Source organism: Ips typographus, linkage group LG6, assembly GCF_016097725.1.
Source record: "Ips typographus isolate SLU linkage group LG6, UJ_Ityp_2.0, whole genome shotgun sequence".
NCBI lineage: Eukaryota > Metazoa > Arthropoda > Insecta > Coleoptera > Curculionidae > Ips > Ips typographus.
Window position 1 is genome coordinate 1,299,510 of NC_138427.1, and position 23,815 is coordinate 1,323,324.

The 23,815-nt window shown below is 33.9% G+C and overlaps 3 protein-coding genes across 3 annotated transcripts; all 3 read right to left on the reverse strand.

The window, feature by feature from the left end:
* Positions 1-1,943: 1,943 nt before the first annotated feature.
* LOC145730389 (equilibrative nucleoside transporter 3-like) lies at positions 1,944-11,672 on the reverse strand. Its single transcript, XM_081981580.1, has 9 exons — positions 11,486-11,672; positions 8,325-8,473; positions 6,214-6,460; positions 6,109-6,159; positions 5,811-6,057; positions 5,559-5,752; positions 4,915-5,006; positions 3,229-3,428; positions 1,944-3,163 (listed from the first exon to the last, which is right to left on the reverse strand). Exons 1-9 carry the CDS (start codon positions 11,517-11,519, stop codon positions 3,052-3,054), a joined length of 1,326 nt encoding a protein of 441 aa, XP_081837706.1. The 5' UTR covers positions 11,520-11,672; the 3' UTR covers positions 1,944-3,051.
* Positions 11,673-13,364: 1,692 nt separating this feature from the next.
* LOC145730126 (tubulin alpha-1 chain-like) lies at positions 13,365-15,000 on the reverse strand. Its single transcript, XM_081981144.1, has 2 exons — positions 14,839-15,000; positions 13,365-14,773 (listed from the first exon to the last, which is right to left on the reverse strand). The coding sequence occupies exons 1-2, from the start codon at positions 14,839-14,841 to the stop codon at positions 13,424-13,426; spliced, it is 1,353 nt and encodes a 450-aa protein (XP_081837270.1). The 5' UTR covers positions 14,842-15,000; the 3' UTR covers positions 13,365-13,423.
* A 361-nt stretch (positions 15,001-15,361) lies between these two features.
* Positions 15,362-23,765, reverse strand: LOC145730125 (transportin-3-like). Its single transcript, XM_081981143.1, has 16 exons — positions 23,456-23,765; positions 20,761-20,938; positions 20,461-20,641; positions 20,151-20,406; positions 19,908-20,089; positions 19,575-19,852; positions 19,319-19,514; positions 17,932-18,119; positions 17,733-17,876; positions 17,472-17,675; positions 17,274-17,416; positions 17,069-17,218; positions 16,867-16,949; positions 15,893-16,187; positions 15,681-15,835; positions 15,362-15,609 (listed from the first exon to the last, which is right to left on the reverse strand). Exons 1-16 carry the CDS (start codon positions 23,570-23,572, stop codon positions 15,549-15,551), a joined length of 2,811 nt encoding a protein of 936 aa, XP_081837269.1. The 5' UTR covers positions 23,573-23,765; the 3' UTR covers positions 15,362-15,548.
* Between the last annotated feature and the right edge of the window lie 50 nt (positions 23,766-23,815).

A 23,815-nucleotide genomic window follows, 5' to 3' on the forward strand; every position in this document is an offset into this window, starting at 1 on the left:
TGTAGTGCCTGAACATGGACCACGAAAACTAGGCGGAAGATTTGTAGTGGGGACTATTCCTAAAGAGTTTTTCTCTACTGGAGGAGCGTCTCCTAGGGGCTTAAAGGTTCCCCAGAGGAAAAGAAGGGACGTTCCTGATGAGTCTGAAAATGAAATCTCTCATTTTGACAGTTCGGAAGTGTTAATTAAGCAAACGACTACTCCTGAAGAGGACGTAACTGATGCAACAACTGAAATGGTGGTTAAGGAGACTACACCCCACAACGTTTACAGTCCAAGTGAACGTCCTAACACCCTTTTCGAATTGTTAACCGATTTGTTTAAACTTAAAGTAAAATTAGGTTTGGAACTAATTCAAAACATCACCAGTAGCGTTTCAACGTACGTTTCCAACGTACACTCTAGATTGGATCAACACTATCGTAAAGCCCAATTTAAGCACGTGTAGTTAATTTTAACTAGGCTAGAATATCTGACTGTTTAGATTGTAAGTATTATTTAACTCCTTCCCAAAAAAATAGTGCCTATTTTATAACGTTACCATACTATCATCATTCAATCTTGCCTCTAAAAGGCATTTCCGCACTACATGGTGAAGGTAAACAGGGTGGAGAAATTGCAGTCTTTAAGACGCATTTTTCTAGGTTAAGGATAACTTTAACTAGCTGTTTAAGAATCTACTTAAGTTTTGTAAAGCTTCAATAATAAATATTTAAATAATTGTTTAATTGCTTTATTAGTTCAGGGTCCTGTTCATCACGAAGATCATTACAGGGACGGGCTTTGATTATTCCTAAGTGTTTCAACACCACTTGAAATACCACCTTTTCTTATGTAAATCGTCAATTATGTTGGTTTTTCATTATCTTTAAATTTTTGAGTAGCTAATAATGTATAAGTATCATTATCTGATCTACAGGAGCTGCGGCATTGTTTTAATGATTTACCTTAATAGTAAAACTTGAATTAAAGTTTCGTCATTAATCTTTGTTTGTATACCACTTTTAATTTTTGACGTAAATAAGGAAGAATTTTTATTAAAGTATTTTGACGGTAAAAGTAAATATTGGAAAAAAACTTAGAAGGAAAAGAATAGAAAACTACTGGTTCTACTGGTTAAAATGCACACAAAGTTGTCACTTTACAATAAGTAAACTTATTTTTAAAGTTCTGGCAGCCAATGTGCAGTATTACAAAAGTCATTGCTCTTCAAATCTGATTAATTATTTTATTATAGTTATTTATTATTTACTTATTTAACAAGAGTTTCTCTTGTAAAAGTGTTTTATTTGGTCAATTTTTCACTATGGAGTGGAAAACTGGACCTTAAAGGCAGACCTGTTTAATAGATTTGAGATATTAAAGATGTGGATTCATCGAAGGATGCTGCGGGTTTCTTGAACCGCTTATCAACGAAGAAGTCTTGCAAATAGCCAGAACAGAATGACAATTGCTAACAAAATTGTCTATCTGGGCCACGTATTATCTTTATGACATTCGAAAACGTGAGGAAGACAAATGTTTATACTGCCCTCAAAGGGATACGGATAGAGCACTGCATATTTAATTGTTGTAAATACGACTCAATCAGAGGCAGAGCTAATCAAATGTTTGGGAAAATCGTCACCATACAGAAGTCGCATAACTACTGATGAAAAGTGAACAGTACTTGAGTAGCAGTGATAGCAAAGCTGAGGAAGATCATGATAGATGCAATGAGGAAATTATAAGAGGTGAAGCAAAAACAGACTAAAAGAGACTTCATGCTGAAGCACCTGCAGAGAATAAACACCTCCCCTTCTCTCGATGATGTTTGGTCAGGTGATCCCTGAATCGGGAAGCCAACCCGACACTACTGGTGGTGAGCAACCAAGAACTTATTACGCCAAGCTCACATGTTTGGAAAACAGATTCTCTAATCTTCGTTGATTATTGATACAAGATTAATTTTAACAACTTTATTGCCATAAATGGAATTATTTATCGTTTATAAATATACTAAATGATAAGAAATCATTTTTGACATTCTGACATATAAACTAAAAATTAAATAAAAATTTTAATTCGCATTTAGTCGGACTCGAACCAACGGCCTCTACCTTCTTGGAGTAACTCCTTATTCTTCTTCTTATTAGCCTGTTCTCATATACTCCTGAACGTAGGCCCATTCCATATTTTTTCGTTTCTGCCTGTCCATAATAGCCCGCATCCAGTTTTTCTCGGCAATCTTCTGCCAACACTTCTTTTGCACTCTTTTGGCCGCCAAGCTGTTAATTTGTATGTCCATCTTTCGTGTTGCCTTGAAATCTGGTCAGCCCATCTCCATTTTAGCTGCTCTAATATTTCGCTGACATCTGTTAATTGCGTTTTTCTTCTGATTTCCTCATTTGGGACTTTATTTCGTAAACTAGTCTTCAGCATTATTTATTGATATATTTTGAATTAAGCGTTATGATACCAGTTTGATGAATTTAGCAGTTAACTAACTAACCTAACCTAAATAGTGTCTGCAAGAATGCTTCATCATATTCACCGAAGTAGAGGAAAGTTCTGTTCTTCTCCCATCCTACTTTTTTTGTTGGAAGTTCCAATTCAAGAATTCCACTTTCTGATATATGGTCGTTTGTTCTCACGATTGGATATTCTATCTCTTGTAAATTTTTTCTGATTTTTTCTTTCTGAGTCTTCAGTCTCTTAAGTGAAGAGTTTTTTTTCGTTTTCTGCATTCAGTCAGTATTAATTAGCTACTTGGTCTAATTAGGATATATTTGTCAAACTGATTTACAGCAGAACAGCTATTTACATATGTAGTCAGTTAGTAACAACTGTCTGTATGTGTATGTAGTAGACTATTGCAAAATTACCTACAGTATTTTCTAAATGTGTATGTCTGCAGTACTTAAAACTATTCATAACTATCCTACCGGATGAAGCCTATTTTGTCAGTTGTTGCGAAAATTTGTAATATAATTAAAAAAATCAAATTATTTAATCCGCATTATATGAAGTCAGGTACATGTATCAAATTAAAACTATTACATATAACGTTTTCTAGAGAAGATTTACAATAAATATACCTATAGGTGAAAGTGCAGTTTGCACCACGTTGATGGTGAAAGAAAATACATTGTAAGCCATGTCAGCATCCTCCTTCTTTATAGTCCTGAAAACGCAAGCAAATTTTATTGTAAGTTAGCACATTGAAAAATGTTGACACGTTAAACTCACCGAGCAATTAGCATCATGGGCCAGTTAATACCAATACCACTGGTAATCATAAATACAACTAAAATAATGCCATACTGGTAGTCATGTGGAAAGAGTACTGGAAGATGGTGCCTAGGTTGAGCGTTGCACATCCATATGAAGGGAACCATTACTACAAGCCTCAAACCTCCGATAGCGTAAAAATATGATTCAGGAGTTTTCTGAAATATCATAAAATACTGTTAAAAAGCGGAAGGAGTCTTTGTAAGTACCTAATTTGTATGAATTTTAATATGTCAACCGCTGTGCTAGGGTAGTTCACGCCTACGTGTTGCTAAACAAATCCAAATAAGACTGTGGAAGCTTTTATAGCCGACCAAAAGTGAATTTTCATAGGTTTCCTAGCTTGTAAGCCTTGGTTACATCCATCATTCTTTCTATCCTACTTGTGACCATGTGATGAAAGATGCAGAAAGGGCAGAACCAGAAAGTTTTTCTGCAGTATATTTTTTTTGTTATCTACGATCTTAGATGGTTTTGGGGCTAGGAGATCTGCTGTATCCGTTCAATCCAATGCAATTGTTAGGTAAGTGTAAGCAAAAAAAACAAAGTCGATCTCCGCAAAATCTTTATTTACTAACTAAACGCTGCCCAACATGTTTAGAGTGTATAAACTACTTATTTCCATGGATTAAAATTAGTCCAAAATTCATGTCTGCTGACTGTCATTCTACAAGGAGAGACAGCATAACCCAGATTAGATTGCAAAATTAAAATGTTTAAAGGATGTAATGATTGGTTTTTTATATTCTATAATACAAAGAAGAAAATAACCTTGTAATTAAAATTAACGGAATACCAAATTTCAAAAATTAATTTTTAACACCGTGTAGCTCAATAAGTATATGAACCTATATGAACTTTTTACCTTTAAAATACCTGAGAAATCGGGCTGTGAAATATCAGACACTTATTAAAAAACACCCTGTATATCTGATACTATAGCGGGTCTTTAATCAAGGTTTTTACCGCTTTATAAAATTAAAAACCTTTAGATTCTATTCTATTTCTTCACGCTAACCGTGGGTTTTTGAGCAAGGTTTTTTCCCCTTTGTAGAATATAAAAGACCAACCATTACATTCCTTTAAACATTTAAATTTTGGGTTATCCGATCTCCCCTTGTAGAATGACAGCCAGCAGACATGCGACTGAATTATCCCTAAGAATGAGTAGTTTCTACACTCGAAACATGTTGGGCAGCGTTTAGCTACTAAATGCATATTTTTCGGAGATCGAATTTGGGTTTTTTGCTTACACTTACACAGCATTACTCATACAACTCCACTGCGTGAAGATGGACTACTTCTTTTCATTACTTTTCATTTACACTTGCTAAGTGTTTAACTCCTGGTTGAAAGTTGGCTGTGTCCAGGTTTTTAGCCATATGAATCGCCAACCTTCGTGAGGAAAGGGCGTGATAAGAAGGAACTTCTTTCTAACACAAATTGTTCACAAATTCTTTTAGTGCGATTAGGGTTTTGATAACTTCTCTTTCTGGCTAAGGTGATGGCCGTCCATTATTAAGGTAATAGTCACACGTGTGCGTTGACACCCAGTATAAAGTTTAAATTAGTGTCTCATCAGATTTTCTGAACACGAAAACTATGAAACTGTTGATGTAAATAAAATTGGTAATTTATACTTACGGTGATTATTGGTAAGGCTGTAATTATAAATCTGCCAACTAACAGGCCCACGTCTGCTAGTAAGTAAGTCATCACAGGACTGAAGTAAGTCGCTAAAATGTAATAAAAGTACTTGATTAGATCGAAGCTCAATAAAAGTATTTTCAAGTTAAAACCAAAGCACTTAAAGACTTGAACTTTCTGAACTTATGTTAAAAATGCACGACATTTTAAACGTATAGCAAAAATGAAACAAAATTATGATGACTTTGCTTAGTTGGATTCTCCAAGTAGGCTTATAACTCACATTTTTTTAGTAAACGAGTAGAAGAAAAATTTACCAACCTGACCTTCTTCTCTACTTCTTGGCAATTAGCACGAAACATTATCAACTTATAACTTTACAGTCTCGATAAACTTTGCTTATTCTTCAGAAGCTTGTAGTATTAATAAATTTGAACTTTTATTACTTTAACGCCCTGTATCTCGAGAACAAAGTACTTGCGACTATGTTTTCTTAAACTTTTTGCTTTATTTTGGCAAAAGAATTTTCTTTAGGCTTTTGGGACTTTAACTATGCCTAAGTACCTATACTAAATATTTGAAGCTTATAATTCAAGTATAAGCAAATGCTTGTTTTTATTCTTATAGCCTAAATTACTCACCAGCCCAGGTACTGTTGGTATCATAATCCTCAGAAATTACAAGCGACGTCACTGAAGTATGAGTAGCTGCCATTGCAGTCATAATATATGCAGCAATTATGCATGGAAATCTTATCATTCTGAATCCTTGTTTAATCTCCCTCAAACTAGGTATACTGTTCTTGTCTCTTACCGTAACCGATGACATGCACAATCTGTAAATAACAACTAGTTTTTTAAACTTGAATTTAACTTTCAATGTTCCACACTTACTTAAAAGATTCGGTACTCATCATTATAAAGAATAGTACAATAGTGACTATGAGCAGGCCACAAGCCATTAAAAAGTACATCATGGTAGCTTTGTTTATGTCGTTATTAAACAAAAAGAGTGAGAGTATGTTTAAAGAATCACCTATTACTCCTACACAACCTTCGCCAACCAAGGAGGTTTTCATGTATTTGTGGGGAAATCTAGGATACATACTTAAAGAAGCTACCATGTTTACAGTACTAGCACCTATAATTTATTAATTTCAGTTTTGCTTCATTTGATTGTATATTTTATTACCAGAAAGACACGCTGAAGCCAGTAACACCAAACAGAAGAATAAAACTTGATCTGAAATTCAAAATTCACATAAACTTGTTAACTAATTTAATTCGAAGTACTTACAACTAGTAGTGTCCAGTTCCACACCGATGGCAAAGAAACCAAAAACAAATATCTGCACAAACATAGCACAGATCACTCTGGACACTAAACTGAATCTGTGACCTATAGTCATATTGAAGATTCCAAACGTAAGCGAGGATAGGGTACTGCATACTTGGTTTGCAGATGCAAAGTTTACTTGCATAAATGTTCTGTTTGATGCTGAATTGTCAGTGTTTGATGCGTCTTTGAATTTGTTCAGCCAATACTAAAAATAATTTGTATAAAACTTATTAATTAATTATATACAGGGTGGTCCAGTTTTTAATGTCAATAATTCACCATTCGATATCCCATCAAAAAATACGTTTACTTCCATTATGTCATTTTCCTGAAAAAGACAGTTTTATTTTTTATTTTCTTGTTCTTAAAAACAGAAAGTATCTTATAGAATCCTGATTTAAAACTTTGTTTAGGAAATAAGACCCAAAACCAACTCAACCCAACTTAAAAATTGTCTTGAAAACGGTGAAAATTGACTTAAGAATCTTAAAAATTGTCTTTGTAACCAGTTTTCATACTTTTCAGACAAATTTAAAGACTTTAGTCCTGAAAATTGACTTGAAAACAAAACAAAAATGACTTGCGAAGCTTAAAAACTTCTCTCTTCTTTGTAGTCTTTGTAGTCAGTCGTCAAAGAGTAGACATGAAAAACAACTTTTTCTAGGATTTTTTTTACTACAAATTCACTCATTTAAACCTTAAAAATTGACTTGTACACCAAAAAGTGACTCTGAACCAATGAAAAGTGACTTCAGAAGTTTCACATTTGCATTTGAAGTTAGTTTACATAATTTGACAAAGACAAATTTTAATAGTTTAGTCTTTACTTAAATACAGGATATTAACATTAGGTGCATGAAAATTGACTTGAATACTAACTTTTCAAGTTTTTTGCTTTGCATTTCATTTTCTTAGACTGGACTTTTTTTATTGGTTTAAAACTGCTTTCTGCTTGGAAAATTCAATGCAAGACTATATCAAGTTTTTGAAATAGCAGACATAAAAAACAATTTTTACATTCTTTATAGGCTCAAAAATGCCATTTCAAGCTTTGTCACTATTAAATTGGCTTCTAGACACCTCAGTACTAAGAATTCGAGCATTTCTAACAAATTTAGACTGTTTTTAGTGCTTTAAGACTGTTTTCAGTCTGAAAAATAGAGTTTCAAGACTATCTCTACAAAATTTTGTACTTATCAGGCCTGAAAACTAGCTTGTAACTGTCCATAGTATTAAAATGCCATTTTAAGCTTGTTCACTCTTAATTGACTTCTGCAGTCATCGGTGCAAAAAATTGAAGTAATTTCTAAGAAATTCGGACTGTTTTTAGTGCCTTAAGACTAAACAATCAAGTTTAAGACTATTTATAATAGTAAAAGTCAAGTTTCAGACTCTTCAGTAATGAAAGTAAACAATTTTGGTTTAAAACAATTAAAGTCCTGAAACTAGACTTTTGGACTCATTATATTCTTAAAGGCATAAAAGTAAACTTTTAGCCTATTTTTAGTATTAAAAATAAGTTTTAGCGCAACAGTCTTTGTTCTGCTTTCCGGACTGTTTTTAGTGCTTGAAATCCAGTTCCAGACACTCGAAAATGGTGCGAGTAGTATAAGAAAAGTAATTTTAAGACTATTCCAAGTAGCAAACAACAAGTTTTAGACTAATCAGGACAAAATTGGAAGTCCTAAATGTTCAGTTTTACGGTCTGACAGATATAGAAAAAACCGATTTTTTAAACTAAAATTTGGAGGACTGTGTGAGTTTTTCAGAAAAATTTCAAAATGCATGTCAGCTTATTTTTTGATTTGTTATCAAATGGTGATTTATTGACATTTAAAACTGGACCACCCTATATGATATAATGATTTTAAGAGAAAAGGAAGAAGTAGATTCTAAATGAAATAGCAATCCATACTCGAGATAGATCGATATCCAATCAAGTTACACAAATAAAAGAACCGACAAGTAAATAAAAATACACAAAATCAACAAACGATCATTATTTCTGGTGCAGTAGATGGTGTCACTTATTAACCTACCAAAATATTTAAAAAGGTACGGATACTTACGGTAGTGGAAGCAGCAAAAAACGTTAACGATATAAACCGACATATTCCTAGCAAAAAGAATAAGCAATGAATGAAAAATGAGTTTAATTTGGGTATATGGACTTTGGGCGGCAGCTCCCCATGTTTTTTGTCTTCCTCCTTAATAATCTCTGAAAGGAAACAAGTTAGTATTATTATTATTATATTGTCTTATAAATTATATTAATAAATGTGAATTCAAAATTATTCTTTTACGCTAAGTTAATTGAACTTTAATTTCTTTATCATGAGCTAACATACTTTATAATGCGAGGAATTAATTTAAGAGGGTCAACCAAGACTCTAGATTTTCTGAAGGTGGTTTCATGGGTAATTTCGCAAAAACAAGGTGAAACAGAAAAGCACAAGGATTATAACCAGGATACACGTGCTTATGCTTTTTGGCTTTATCAGGCATATGTAACTGCATCTGTATGAAAGGATGTTCAAAAACCCAACTACTTCCTTGCTTTTCCTAGCCCTAGTAACTGAAAACCAGTAATTTCCGCCTTCAAAACAAATTCTGTATTAACTCACAATAATTGAAAAAGCCAATGTCGTAAAAAAATATAGTTTAGTGACTTTTTAAATTTGTGAGTGGAACATTTCTTTATCTGTGTACTTAATCATATCTCAAAAATGTAGATATTAAGTAGTTCAAAATTCTCCTGTCATGTTTATCATGCATTTACAGTAAATAAAAATTAATAACTACTTCATTGATGAATATTATCTCTGTAGATCCAAGTTTCCTTGTTTTAAAATTATATAGGGTGACTCAGGAAATTTGCAATGAAAAACAATACATAAGTACTCATTTCCGTCACACTTTTACGTTATTAAAACGAGGTCTCAAAACAATAACCACGAAATCTCATCAAATTTGGAATGTTAAGTACCTATACAGCAACATGTGTATATTTGAGTAATGATATTATTTGTTTTGCAAAAGTTAAGTTACTTTGAGGCAATGAAACATCTGGAGAAATCGTAGAGTAATAGTATATTAAGTATCAAGTTTAGTAAGTAAGCTTTACTGATCGATGGCAAAGTTTGGAGGCTGAGCGAAGCGAATTGATGCTTCCCAGTAGGATGTGTAAGCATGAAGACCAACTTGAAATTTGTATACAGGGTTAGCCACCCAAACCGTTCATTAAATGTTTATTAGGATCCAATATTAATAGAAATTTCAAATTTTGGAATTAAAGGAAATTTGATGAGTGCTATGTTTTAAAAATATCACTTCAAAATATATTTCTCTTTTTAAAAATATCTTTCTGTCACTTCCGGTTTAACCGAAAGTGGATGTCAACTTGCTTATTTTAATTGGAACACCCTGTATATTATTGTATTTTTTAATAGTCATATCGATTTTTAATATTTTTTATGTCTCATAACCTATGTCTATCTACAACGGTTTTCGATTAACATTGGAAAAATTACACTTTCAGGTTTCAAGTGTCATAACTCCTAACCAGAATGAGATAGAGCAAAACGGCTTACTTGTTCTTATCTTAACTTTTTGAGATCTATGATTTGGTAATATTTTTAATTTTGACAGGTGTCAAAAATTTTATATCAGTAAAAAAATTGACAACTGTCGAATATTCTAATATGCCCACGCAATAGATTTCAAAAAGTTAAGATAAGAACATGCAAGCCGTTTTGCTTTATCTCATTCTGGTTAGGAGTTATGACACTCAATATCTCGAAAACCGTTGTAGATAGGTCTAGTTTATGATACATCGAAAATATTTTAAATCGATAAGACATGATGACATGTGCTTCATGACATCTACTTCCGGTTAAACCAAAAGTGAAAAAAAGATGAAAATATTTTTAAAATATAACACGCATCGAATTTACAGTTGTTTCTAAAGAGTATTATTTTCTCTCAGTTTTCGGCTTAGTTACAACATCTTTTTATTTGCGATTTTTAGGCACAAAATTCAGGATTTCTTTGTATGAAGGTGTGTTAATGGTAAACCATACATGCTGTACCATTATTTCTAAGTAAACTCACTCACAAATAAAAGCTTTTTTTTGGAAAGATCAAAGAGAAGAGGAAAAAGAGATTAAAGGTCAAATTGCCATTAGTCCACAGAGTTAATGAAGCTAAATTTGCACTTTTTTACTTCTCTGGCACCAAAGTGCTCATAATAAAATGACTTATATATAATACCTCACTTTTCTTCAGGTTAATGATTCAGTTCTGGAGACGAGGTGAAAGTTTTTGTGGTTGGTATATTTTGGCCAACCTACAAAATTATTAAGTAATAGTAACAATGGAATAATAAAAACTTACATGACAAGAGAAATTCAAACTGCTCTTATAGTATAATCAAAAGGATCACCAAAAACATTCAAATACTGACCATTAACAATTATTGTTTTAATGCATAACTTTCTTATTAACTGAGCAAATACTCATATTGTATGAACTACTTTTACTATTTAATTAAAAGATCTATATTTTTATCTAATTTATTGACTATACTAATTAATACTTAATGGAAACTGGAGAACTGAAACTGAAACCACTTCATACATCGCTCAAGTAAGAGTGTAAAGCACAGTGTAAAACGTATAATATTCGTCAAACAATAGATCCTAAATTACATTAAATTTTAGCAGTTATAACATCACTACAATTTGCCACACAAAAGAACCAAATCCATTTTAGAATTCATTGAAAGCCACACTTATTGTTATACATACTTTGTTTAATTTGTTATTGTCCATATTATTTATATTTTGTACGTCATGTGTGTGTTTTTGGGAATTTATAATTTTTTAAATAAAAATAAAGTAATTCAAGGTTTTTTGACTGGTGGACGTTTATTTAGTGGTTTGTAAAAGAAAACGACAACCGCCGACTCGTTGGACGGACGATTTGAAGAGGATATCTTTAAACTGGATCCAACATGCCCAAGACCGAGCGAAATAGTTTATGTTAAGAGAGGCTTATATCCAGCAGTGGACGAGACAAGCTGCTATAGGATGATGATGATGAAAAGAAAACAACATTATCATTAGGAAAAATTTGTGAAAATAAAGGGTTGATGCAAATTGATCACTTATGGAGTCTAAAATGTTAGCAATACATACTGTCGCCAAATAAAAAATAACACATTTTACCCTACCTGTAATTACGTGTTCTTCTAGATATTCGGCCATTTCAAAACCAAACACAAAAATCTAATATAGATTAATACTGGCCAATTACACTATTCTTGACTACTAATATTTGAACCTAAAAAACAGAAGGATTCAAATTTGAACTACATTCTAACGTAAACTTCTAATGACCAATACAGTCAGCTACTGACTTAGGTAATCTTGAAATTTCTACTTTAATAAAACCCTACTCCCACGGAATTTCAAAAGCACCACTTACAACAAAGGAATTTGCCCTATCATCAATTTTTATAGTTGAAAACATTCTCCACATTTCAGTTATTATTAAACCATGCTTGAAATATTCAAATTGTTTTTAAAGGGTAATTATTGTTGTTATCTCAGTAATATGAGAATAACTTGAAAGAGACACAGCTTGAGTGGAAACAACGCATGTTTTGATAATATTTTTGACATCGCTATGTATCGAGTGGATTTTAATACCGGATGTTATTTTTATTTAATTATTAATCTCTTAAATCCAAAATACTAAAGTTTAAAATAAGCCTTAATAGGTTTTAACCCAGTCTACAGATGATAGGAAAAGGAGTGAAATTGTGTGTGTATGAAGTTGATTACAGGGACTTGGAAGGTCTTAGGTCTTTATTATAGATAATATAGATAAGTTAATTATAGTTTTGGCAGCTTGCTGGGTATAGTATAAGAGGTTTTCCATTAGAATATGGATTAAGTCGTTCTTAAATCATCGTTGCGAGAAAGTTGTGTCATTGCACGCTTTTTCAGAACTTAAGGCTGCGATTTGTCGAAAAATGGGTATTCTCCCATATTTTTGGATGAAAAACTCATGTGTGTTGTATGTGTGTATCTATATTTAATAAATTAAAAATAAGTTTTTGTCAATGCCTTCCAGTGTTGTTTATAATTTGTTTAGAAGTAAACGTTCTGAATATAAATATGAAAAAACTCTGAAAAGGAATGTAAAAGTAATTAAGCTTGCTACATATACTTTCACAAGTTGATTCATTTAAAAATAAATATAAAGATAATACTCACTTTCTATGGTTACTAGTTCTATATGCTATGGAAGGCTAAAAAGATACTTATGGCTGCGCTGGCGGTCACCAGGTCCTCCAAAGACACAAATACCATTTGTTAGGTTCTGTAAGCGCATCAAGACGATAGCACCAATACTATTCTGGTCACTAATAATAAATAAACTCGAGTTGTCGCGCACACAAAACCTAACAAACGCTATTTGTGTTCTTGTACAACCTGCTCTGTTAAACTTTAACAGCCTTACACACTCTTTCAGTATCCATTTGAATATTAACTGACCTAAATAACTCTGACCAGGACAATCTGGACGCGCTTTTCTTTCTTTCTTGCACTAATGTTCGTTATTCGGTCACCTTGGGTAAACTGAATGCAAAGCAGCTTAAATTGTCCACATCACAAGTTGTTTTCGAAATATGCAAATTCAATTCAATCCAATTCTTTTGACCGACTTGGTAGAGGGTGTTTGGGGTCCCCAGGAATTTAGATTTCCTATTAGTATAGTTGGAGCTTCTAGAGGTCGCCAGCTGCAGCATCTAATTTGAAGTTGGTTGAAAGCTCAAGTTTTTGTGTTTTAAAATATAGAATTTTGGATATGGTTCATTCTTTCCTCAAAGATTTAAAGAAGAGATCTAAGAATAGAAGACACATGCCACATACATACCATACACATGCCATTGTAGTTTGTTGCTTTGTTAAATAGGAATACCTTTATTGGTGGACTGTAACCAGTATATTTTTATCTTATATTTGGGATCTTTCATTCAAACTCTGAATCTTCTCCCATTCAAACTCTAACACACAACATCTCTCCAAAATCAAAAACCAAACTAAAATGAAACCATGTATTTTAAAAGAAAATGTATAACAATTTTACAATGGTTTATTGTTTAGTATTCTTCGCCACCTTCTCCTTCGCCCTCGCCGGAGTCCATTCCAACTTCTTCGTAGTCTTTCTCCAAAGCTGCGGTATCTTCACGAGCTTCTGAAAACTCACCTTCCTCCATACCTTCACCAACGTACCAATGCACAAAAGCTCTTTTGGCATACATCAAATCAAACTTGTGATCCAACCGGGCCCAAGCTTCAGCTATGGCAGTAGTGTTGGACAACATGCACACCGCCCTTTGCACTTTGGCCAAGTCTCCTCCAGGTACCACAGTCGGAGGTTGATAGTTGATTCCCACCTTAAACCCAGTTGGACACCAATCAACAAATTGAATGGTCCTCTTAGTCTTGATGGTTCCAATGGCAGCGTTCACGTCTTTGGGTACTACATCGCCACGGTACAACATGCAGCAAGCCATGTACTTGCCATGTCGTGGATCACACTTGACCATCTGATTGGCTGGTTCAAAACATGCGTTGGTAATTTCAGCCACTGAAAGTTGTTCGTGATAAGCTTTCTCGGCTGAAATTACTGGGGCATAAGTAGCAAGGGGAAAGTGAATTCTGGGGTATGGCACCAGGTTCGTTTGAAATTCCGTCAAATCCACGTTGAGGGCACCGTCAAACCTCAAAGAAGCAGTTATCGAGGAGACGATTTGACCAATCAGCCTGTTAAGGTTGGTGTACGTCGGTCGCTCAATATCCAAGTTCCTCCTGCAAATATCATAAATTGCTTCATTATCAACCATGAAGGCTGCATCGGAGTGCTCTAAGGTGGTGTGGGTGGTCAAAATAGCATTATAGGGTTCTACCACAGCAGTAGAAACTTGAGGAGCTGGATAAATGGCAAATTCCAGCTTTGATTTCTTGCCATAATCCACAGACAACCTCTCCATAAGCAAAGAGGTAAATCCCGACCCGGTGCCGCCTCCGAATGAATGGAAAATTAGAAAACCTTGCAATCCAGTGCACTGATCAGCGAGTTTTCTAATGCGGTCTAGCACCAGGTCGACAATTTCCTTGCCGATGGTGTAGTGGCCTCTGGCGTAGTTGTTAGCAGCATCTTCTTTTCCAGTAATGAGCTGCTCGGGATGAAATAACTGCCTGTAGGTTCCAGTTCTCACTTCATCGACTACAGTGGGCTCCAGGTCCACAAACACGGCTCTGGGAACGTGCTTCCCAGCTCCGGTTTCACTGAAAAAAGTATTGAAGCTGTCATCACCTCCTCCCACGGTTTTGTCGGAGGGCATTTGCCCATCAGGTTGGATTCCATGCTCTAGGCAGTACAACTCCCAACAGGCATTGCCGATTTGAACTCCAGCTTGTCCCAAGTGAATTGAGATGCATTCACGCTATTGGTAAAGTTAGAAATGTAAACCACGTTTGTATACCACTCTAATTTAAAGGTAAAACTTACCATTTTGCTATTTCTCGATCAAATGCTTTAAGTATCAACGGAAATGGACGTAAATGTTCCAGGAAGCTTGCTACGTTGCTTTCTAGAAACTTAATGTGTCAGTGAATGGCGGTTGCTATTGATATGAGTTTAGTATTTTGTTTTTTACAGGCATTCTAGTTTATTTTTAAATTTTGACGATGACACATGACATGGGTGATTTCTAAAGGTTGATTTTCACTATCGGTTTTGATTTTTCACTAAGAATGAACAAGAGAGAGTAGAATAATGAATGTGTTACTTACCATCTTGGCGAACACACTATTAAATGGTTTGCTGATGGGTCTAAGACACACAAGAGAACAGAAGCAAGAGAGTGTTTGGGCCAAGAACCAAATACTGGGAGCAAATGGAAAATACCTTATCAGTGTCTTTTAGGCGCAAAAATTACTCGAAATATAAAGTATTAGTATAGAAACAGGACAGTTACAAAAGAAAATAGCAATAATCAATAAAAATTGAAGGATATAAAAAACACCGCGTATACTTGTTGTAAACATTTAATTTACTTGCTGTAAATTGTACATTCTCATTCTCAAAAATAAAATACTATACATTAGGTACACAAAAAAGAAATTGAAGAAAGGCAAATAATTTTTAAATAAATCCATATAAAATGTAACGTACAGATATATTACACAGTAACGTCTTTCGACTAAACACCTAAACATTTAACGATACAGGCGTATTAGTTCTTTGAGAGCGTGGGTCACTGATTTTGATGTGTTTGACCTGGAAATAATTGCAGCAACCGATTAGAATGAGCTTTGACAGGTTACTAATTAGCAAAACTGTATTTTTACCTTATTAGTCCCACGTGAATGTCATTTAACTGAGCAGGCGTAGCCGTTACCAATCCGGCATTATTTTGTTTAGGTAAAGAATCCAGGCCAGCGGCTATCCATTTGCTAGTGTTTTCCCTGTTAAAATCTAGCAATTGCACAAAAACGTCACCTACCTATAATTTAAAAAAATATATAAAAGATTTGAACAAATTATATTAATTGTTACTTACTTCAGAGAGCATATAAGTGTGCAAATGGAAAACACAAGCTTGAAGTAGTCCCGATACCAACATATGCCCATACTGTTCCAGAAGATTGGCCACAAGACGTTGTCGTTCCGGAAAATCGGGACTGCCCTGTGCGCTGATACCTTGGTTAATCAGATCGTGGAAAAACTTCATCACAGACATGTTTGCCTCTTTATGATCGAGCGAAGCACCTAATAACCCGCATTGGAAAATAGAAACTAGAGCCGAAAACTGCAGGAAGGGCACTGGAGATCTCTGTATAAACCTTGCACATAACCTGCAAAATTGTAACGCGTGTTAAACAGTCAATATCACTAATAGCTATTTATACACCAATGGCGTTATAGAGAACATAATAATATTATACTCTCCCTAACGCCTGTGGTGCATACAACATTTTATGTTTCACCTAATTCAGCAATTATTAACTGTTTCTAGCATTAAAAAAGTAAGGTACTGTTCTCGCGGAGTGAGTTTACCCATGCGTCACGAAGGCTACGTCATTTATAATCATATGAATCAAATCAAGTTTTCGTCAACAAACCTGTTGTGTTCATATTATAGAAAAGGGCGTGTCTAAAGCTTCGTCACGTTTAAAATTTTGCGTGTATTGTCAGTCAGAAAGTAGAGATCTTTGGCTGCAAATTTGCACTAAAACACCTTATACCAAAGCAAATCAAAAATATCTTGACCGAAATAACATTTTTATTTATGAGAAGTCTCCGTTTGGATCATAGAATTCCGTCTAAATTTGAAACCTAATTTATTTACCGAAATTCGCAGAGATGTATCACCAATATATAGTATTTCTTTAACTTTAAGCTCGAATTTTTTATAAGTTGTTTCTAAAACTAATAATCTTTTTGATATTAATTTTCACTGCAAATATCCGAACCTTTGAGGCCAATGACGCTAAAGTTTTCTAAATTCTTTGTCCTGCAATGAATAAAACTTACCGAAAGAAATCATCGACGGTGTCAGGATGGTTTCGCAATCCATTCTCCTCTTGTAGCATTTGGAATGTCGGCTCTAAAAACTCCTAAGAAAAAATACATAATTGAAATTATTACTATTTTGTTTCACTTTGAATAGTTGCAAACCAAAAACTTATGTAGTAATCAATCTGTGAAAAAATAAAATATAAATAAGAAAACTCACTTCTAACATTTCCAAAAGTCCACCAACACACTGAGGATCTGTAGCATATTCATCCACCAATATGCTCCCAACATACAGCAGGCAAGAGTGTTTATGATCTTTGTATATCCTAACAATTTGCACCACTAAACTGCTTAAAATTTCGGCAAGCTAAACATATTAAAATGTAGAGAATAACACGCACAAGTAGTAAAAACAAACTTACTTCTTGGCTGGCGCTCCTAAGCATATACCTTACACTTCTACAACACCTTTCCATTATCCTAACATCTTTTTGGTATTGATCGAACGTCACAGATATCATAGGCCAGATGTGTAGTATAACAGGCTTGCAGGGATGCACTTCCCCTACAATTTACTCCATTTTATAAGGTATTTCGAGATACCAAACCGTAATTTTTACCTGATCCCACGTTATGTATAGAGATATGCCTAAGAATGGCGCTTAACCTATCCAGCCACAGAACTGGATCAACGTTTGACCCTTTAACAGGTACGACATTGTACTCGATCAGAGCCGTTAGTGGTGTTAATTGCATAACACACAACTGGCGTAATAATGGAGTTATCTCCGAATGAGGCATCACAGACAAAATTGCGGCTACACCTTAAATAACTCAGAAAAATTAAAATCAACCACAAATAGATTGGAAAATCAGTTTACCTTTCAGTAAACCGACAATGGCATTACTCGTAATTGGAAACGAGTCCACTTGTTGCAACAATTGCATCATAACGTTAATGTGTCGAGACATACATTTACTGCAGGTGATACAAATATTTTGTAGGGCAGTCGCTGCCGCTCCACCTTTAAATTTCCGTGAGTTTGATATTTAGTATGCTTAATAGGAAATTAACCCTACCTAACCCTTGGACCGCAAGGCTTTGGACAAGAAAATTCAAAACAGGATCAAGCACTTGCGGATGCTTCTCAATCCATTCGCTTAATTCTCCTAGTAACAATATTGACGTATACCTTACGGCAATGTGGGTTGATACTGGTATATTCAATATAGCTTCTAAAACTTTGGGAACTACTTCGTTCTCGGTACTGAAAATTGAAAAATTTTATTTTAACGCACATAAACCAATGAATTATTATTGTACAGAGTGTCTAAATAAGCGTGACACACGGTTTTTTTGTGGTTGTTGATTCACAAACATATAAAACGCAAAAAAGTAATCAAAACTCACAAACCGAAAACGCAGAGAAAATATTCTCACAAATGAAATGAATGTTTGTCACAAAGGAATCCGGAGTACAGTTCTGCCACAGGATCAACAAATTACAAAAAACTCACCCCAACCCTTAATATCGCTATTTTAAGAGATTGTTCAAAGTGAAATCAGACTTGTCGGCTACATTCAAGTTTTGCCGCAAATCCGTCAACTGCTTTTGACATAACTTTTCGTCCAAACATAAATCAGACAGATGATACTTGACCGGTCTATTTCTCAAGTCATAACTCCGCTGCCTTTTAAAATATTTCAGGCACTTTCTGGACTGTGTCTGGGAGTCTGAGTTGTAAACCAGCTTAGAAATCTTAACTTTACTTTCAGCATTCTCTGAAATTATACCATTAAAGGCTCCAACTTGAGCAACTTGATTGAATTGACTGATCCCAGATTCGATGGCTATCATAATTATACAACCTCAAGGTAGTGATGATTGTCTGGTTTACTTTTAATCTGTGCATAGTATTTGGTATTATACTAGATCTTTGGCACACTATACGTGTCCATTAAGACCTTGAACTCCCTACTAATAACTAATAAACTGACTCCCATTATTACAGGCACAAACTTGACAAACTCTTGATTATCGATAAATGAGGGACGTATTCGGTTACTTATTTGTAAACGAGGTGAATCTTTAGGGCAAAACAGATACAAATGGTTTTGCCCAAGATGACGTAGTAAGAAATTTTGGCAAACGAGCAACGTAATAGAACGAAACTGAAACTTGATGGTTATGTTTCAGTTGTGTCAGTAACAATATGGCGGAAGTTAATAGGGAAAAGCACTTCCTTGACCGTTTCTTCATCGCGACGGATTTAACGACAAATCGGAAAAAATGTTCTTCTTTTTTAATAAACTAAACCACACAAAGAAATAATAACTGAAGAATTCACATTATACTTATGTGCCACATAAAAACATATTATATTAAATGTTGCACAAAATGCATTTTTAACTCTTTCAGCATAGAAGCAAGCTTAAGCTATAAGCAAACTAGTAAAATGTACTTACGGTACTACGTTCTTTGCTACAGCTTGCATCACAAATAGGGCGGCTTCAGTTTGATCCCACGTCACTCCTTCGCTTTGTAAATTGATAAACATTTGCTTAAAACAACTACTACTTCCCACTATAAACACTACGTCTTTAATCAGTTCCGATACTTTAAGTCTAAAGTCTTTAAACTCATCTCCCTCACTTAAAAGACCTACAAACAAAATTATTGTAATTATATGGAAGATGGGAAACGTTGTTTACCAAGAATTACCTTCACAGTCTGGTTCCATTTGACAATGCCTACATAGAGCAGTTATTAACCTTTCAATGTAAGGTTTAAACATTTCCGTCAGTTCTTTTGTGTTTTTTTGGTACAGTTCCTCACTTAAGACGTACCACAAGTTAAAAGTTATTTCAGCCACTTCATAGTCATGATGTCCTACACACATTAAAACTAAGTCCAATACTTTTATTGCATAGTACATTTGACCGGAGGAGCTGTTTAATACTATTTTCTCTAAAAAGGACTCCGCTAATTCTGTAAACAATCTAAAACCAATTATGTGAATTATCAATACTTTGCCAAGTTAAACAGAAAACATACCGACAGTAGTCTATTGATTTACTTTGATCTTCATTAGCTACTGAAATATGATAGGAAACTTCTAACTTTACAATGTTATTAAAAAGATAATTCTCTAAGTCCTGTTGATTATTGTTGTCTTCCAAACATTGCAAAAGAGTGCAAATACATTCAGTTGCAGCATCACATAATGCACCAGTGCTCTAAAATTTACGCACACATAAAAAAACCAGTCAAATTTTTGAAATAACTTGTAAACCTCACTTGTTTTCCTTCATGAGGTTTAAAATCCAAAATATCGAAGGCCAGATTTAAAATCACATTGTCAGAAAGGCCCTCGAGCGATATAGCCCTGACGGAAACCCATGAAGTAAAACATCTCAACGCTCTAGCGATTATATGAGAATTTTCGTTCATATTAACGGCGTATGTTGTGCAACAATGCTGCAAGAACTCCAGCACCATTGGAGCGCATTGTTTCAAATCTTCAAGCACTTTAAGCCTTCGGTTATCTCCCAACCTTGACAATAATTTTCAAATATAGATGGACAAAATGATTAGTCATATGACCTACCTGACAGATCTATTTTCAATTTCTTCTGGAAGCACTGTTAAAACCTCTATTAAAGGCCATATGTATGAGTGATTAGAGAAGCGATTTATCAAATCTAGAGGTGCCCTTTGCCAAGAAGGCATTTGCAAAATGAGGTCGGAAAGGGCGATAGAAAGTTGTGTTGTTATGATTGTATTTGTACCTGAAAAACATTTCAAATATGCAATAAAATGCCAATACAAAAAAACACTGAATAATCAGACATTTTATTGTGTAAAAACAATGTTTCATGATTTTATCCAATCTGTAAGTACGCATTACCTTCATTTATTTGACTGATGTGTTCCAGAATTGAATCTCTCAATGCAGCATGAACTTCAAGTGGGAGTTCATGAAACGATTTTTGTATTTTGGTTCTCATAGTTTGTGCTGCAAAATAACATGATTCCAAGTCTGGCTTCTTGTGCAAAATCTCGTCTGAGATCGTCCATGCGTGTACCTAAAAGGACGTAGAGCATGCAACTAATAAATTATTTATCTAGAGGCTTCACTAAAATTAGTAGAAGATTGCAGACTATTTAAAATGTATTGAAAAGTAGTAGTACATATTCCCACAGTGGAGTAGTGAGTGTAAGTGAAAACAAAACTCAGAGTCGATCTCCACAAAATATTTATTAAGTTGTTATGTGCCTGACATGTTTCGGGTGTATTTAGACACCCATCTTCAGAGGCTTGACTAGAGTCACAGTCTGCTGGCTGTCATTCTACAAGGGGGGACAGCTGAACCCAGGTGTACATAAGGTGGGTGGTTTTTTTAATAGTTCTGGTTTCACGGTGGCAGGTTGCTTGGGTTTTTATTCTTGAAGGGGGAAAAAACTTAATCTTAATAGACATGCCGTTTTAACATCATTCAACTAACTTGGGTTTTAAAAGAAAATTACTGAGTATGTCAAAATATTAATTTATAGAAAACATTTAGATAAATCACTGCAACTTTTGTATTTAGCATTTTTTTGAAAAATCAACTAAAATAGATTTAAAAAAAGTGCAAAATTAATCATCCTGTACATATTAAGTTAGAAATTACTAGGAACATCTTTTTACCTTGTTTTATTAATTTATTTATTATTATCTTTTTATTTAAAGATTACTGAATACTTAGATATATCTATTATTATTATATCTATCTAGAATAATAAATGTGTGAATGTTTTCTACTAATTTAATTGTGACCCATTCCCTTTGTTAATCACACTACACTTTTGAAACAACATTTATCATTGTTTAGATAACAAACTTGGTTTATTTTCTGGTGCACTATTAAGTCCTGAAATATGAATTAAGTATTAATCCTGAGACCCCCTGGATAATATTTATTTGTTTTACTTCTAACAGTCATCAATAAACATCATATAAGAGAGAAGAATAACATCAGCCATTTGGCTCAGCCTTTTGTATAGAGGTTGACTAGAATCCTATGGTCAAAATGTTAGCCTGAGAAAAAGTGCAGTTTTATTAAATCATTTTGACTGTAAAAGTTAAACACACCACTTTCTAAATCAAAAATATTATAAAAAGTTTTAGTTTGAGTTTTAGAGTGAAAAAAGAGTGGCAATATTTATAAAATATTAGTAGGAACAGAAGCACATGCAGTCATATAGCAACACCATTTTCTTAATTGTAAAAATATTTGAAAATAGGGTTACAGCTGAGGGGTAGATTGCCGAAGTATTTTGGTGTACACACTTGAGGGATTATGAGGCACTTTGCCAGTATTACCAGCATTTTGAAGTATTACAAGGCATTATATAGAATTTTGAGGCATTATTTCAAATTGTTTTGAAAGGTTGTGACTTTTTTATTTGAACTCTTATAGATTTTGCAACTCACCATTAGAAAGGGGATAAAAAATACTACAAAATTAGCCAAAACTTGCCTCTCTAGCTCATCACGTTACCGAGATATTAAATCTTAAAAAGTACTTAAAAATTAAGCCTACCCCCCCTATTTTATTCTTTAAATTTTTTTTGAAAAATGAAAAATTTTAAAATGCTTTTTTTTGTGTTTATTTCAGCTAATTTAAGGTTTTTAGTTATAAATATACCCTTTGCTGTGCATTGGAACCCTTATGGAGCAAAAAAAATGCTACTTAATTAATCTGACCTAAAAACTGCCACCTGATCAAAAAAAATGTTCAAGGGTGTATTTCATCTAGGTTTATCATTGTCCCAATACCAGGGGCCTTATAACTAAATTTAAGACTGCCACAAATGTGTAGGTAAACATTTGAAGGCATTCTGAGGCAGTTTAAATAGTTTAAAGGCATTTTGAGGTAATATGAGGCATTTTAGGCAATTTTAGGCAGTTTTAAGGCATTATAACTATGAAGCATTTTGAGCCATAATGAAGCATTGTGAGGTATTTTAAAAGCATTTCAAGGTACTGAACTGTTTATTCTAGGTTAGTTCAGTCCTATCTAAAATGAGCATTGACATGGAAAAAATACAAGTATGGAACACAGTGGTATAAACATTTTTAAATTCCCCAGAATATTTCTTTTAAACTGCAAAGCTAGTAAAGAAAACATTTATTTGAAAGATCAGGGTATTATTATGGTTCATGAAGAATTAGAACCGACTTTGACCTACCAAAATGTTGACCTATAGAAAATGAATAGTTAATTAGTATATAAATTATAAAAAAGGACATAAAAATATGGTGTTTTGTAGTAATCCAAGAAAATTGTACCAATCATTTCTGATTGTTTAATACAGTGAATCCTAGAGCAAATCATCCTTCAGAAAGAGGGAAACCAAGGGTCAGTGAAGGTGACACAGAGTAATTGTGTGTTCTTAACAATTAATAACAAATCAGCATTAGTAAACTACCAATTAAATAGGTGATATATCCACTAGTATATTTTCCAACATAAATATTAAATAATATACCTAAATGGCATGATAAAATTTAGAGTAAAAATAAACAGTTGATGCAAATACATTTTTTTGAAACTTACCGAGTTTTGTAGATGCAAGAGCCATTCCGAGGCTTTGTCCTTTTCTTTTTTATCTGGATTTTTGTACAAAGTAGAAACAGCCAAAATAACCATGTCTAGGTTAGGTTTTTCCTCCATTTTCAGCAATGGTAGTAAATTTAGCGTTTTGAATTGTAGTAGATTAACACATAATAAATGCTGACAGGCGCCTCCAAGACCATTCACTGGAAATATGCGAGTAAACAGTTAAAGCAAATTGTTTAAAATTGAGAAACGAAAACATTCCCAAATAATCACTTTTCTGCCTTTTCTTCTATCTAACTGTCATTTTAGAAGACAGTTTGACAGTCTTTTATGGCAGATAACACATGACGTAAGGTA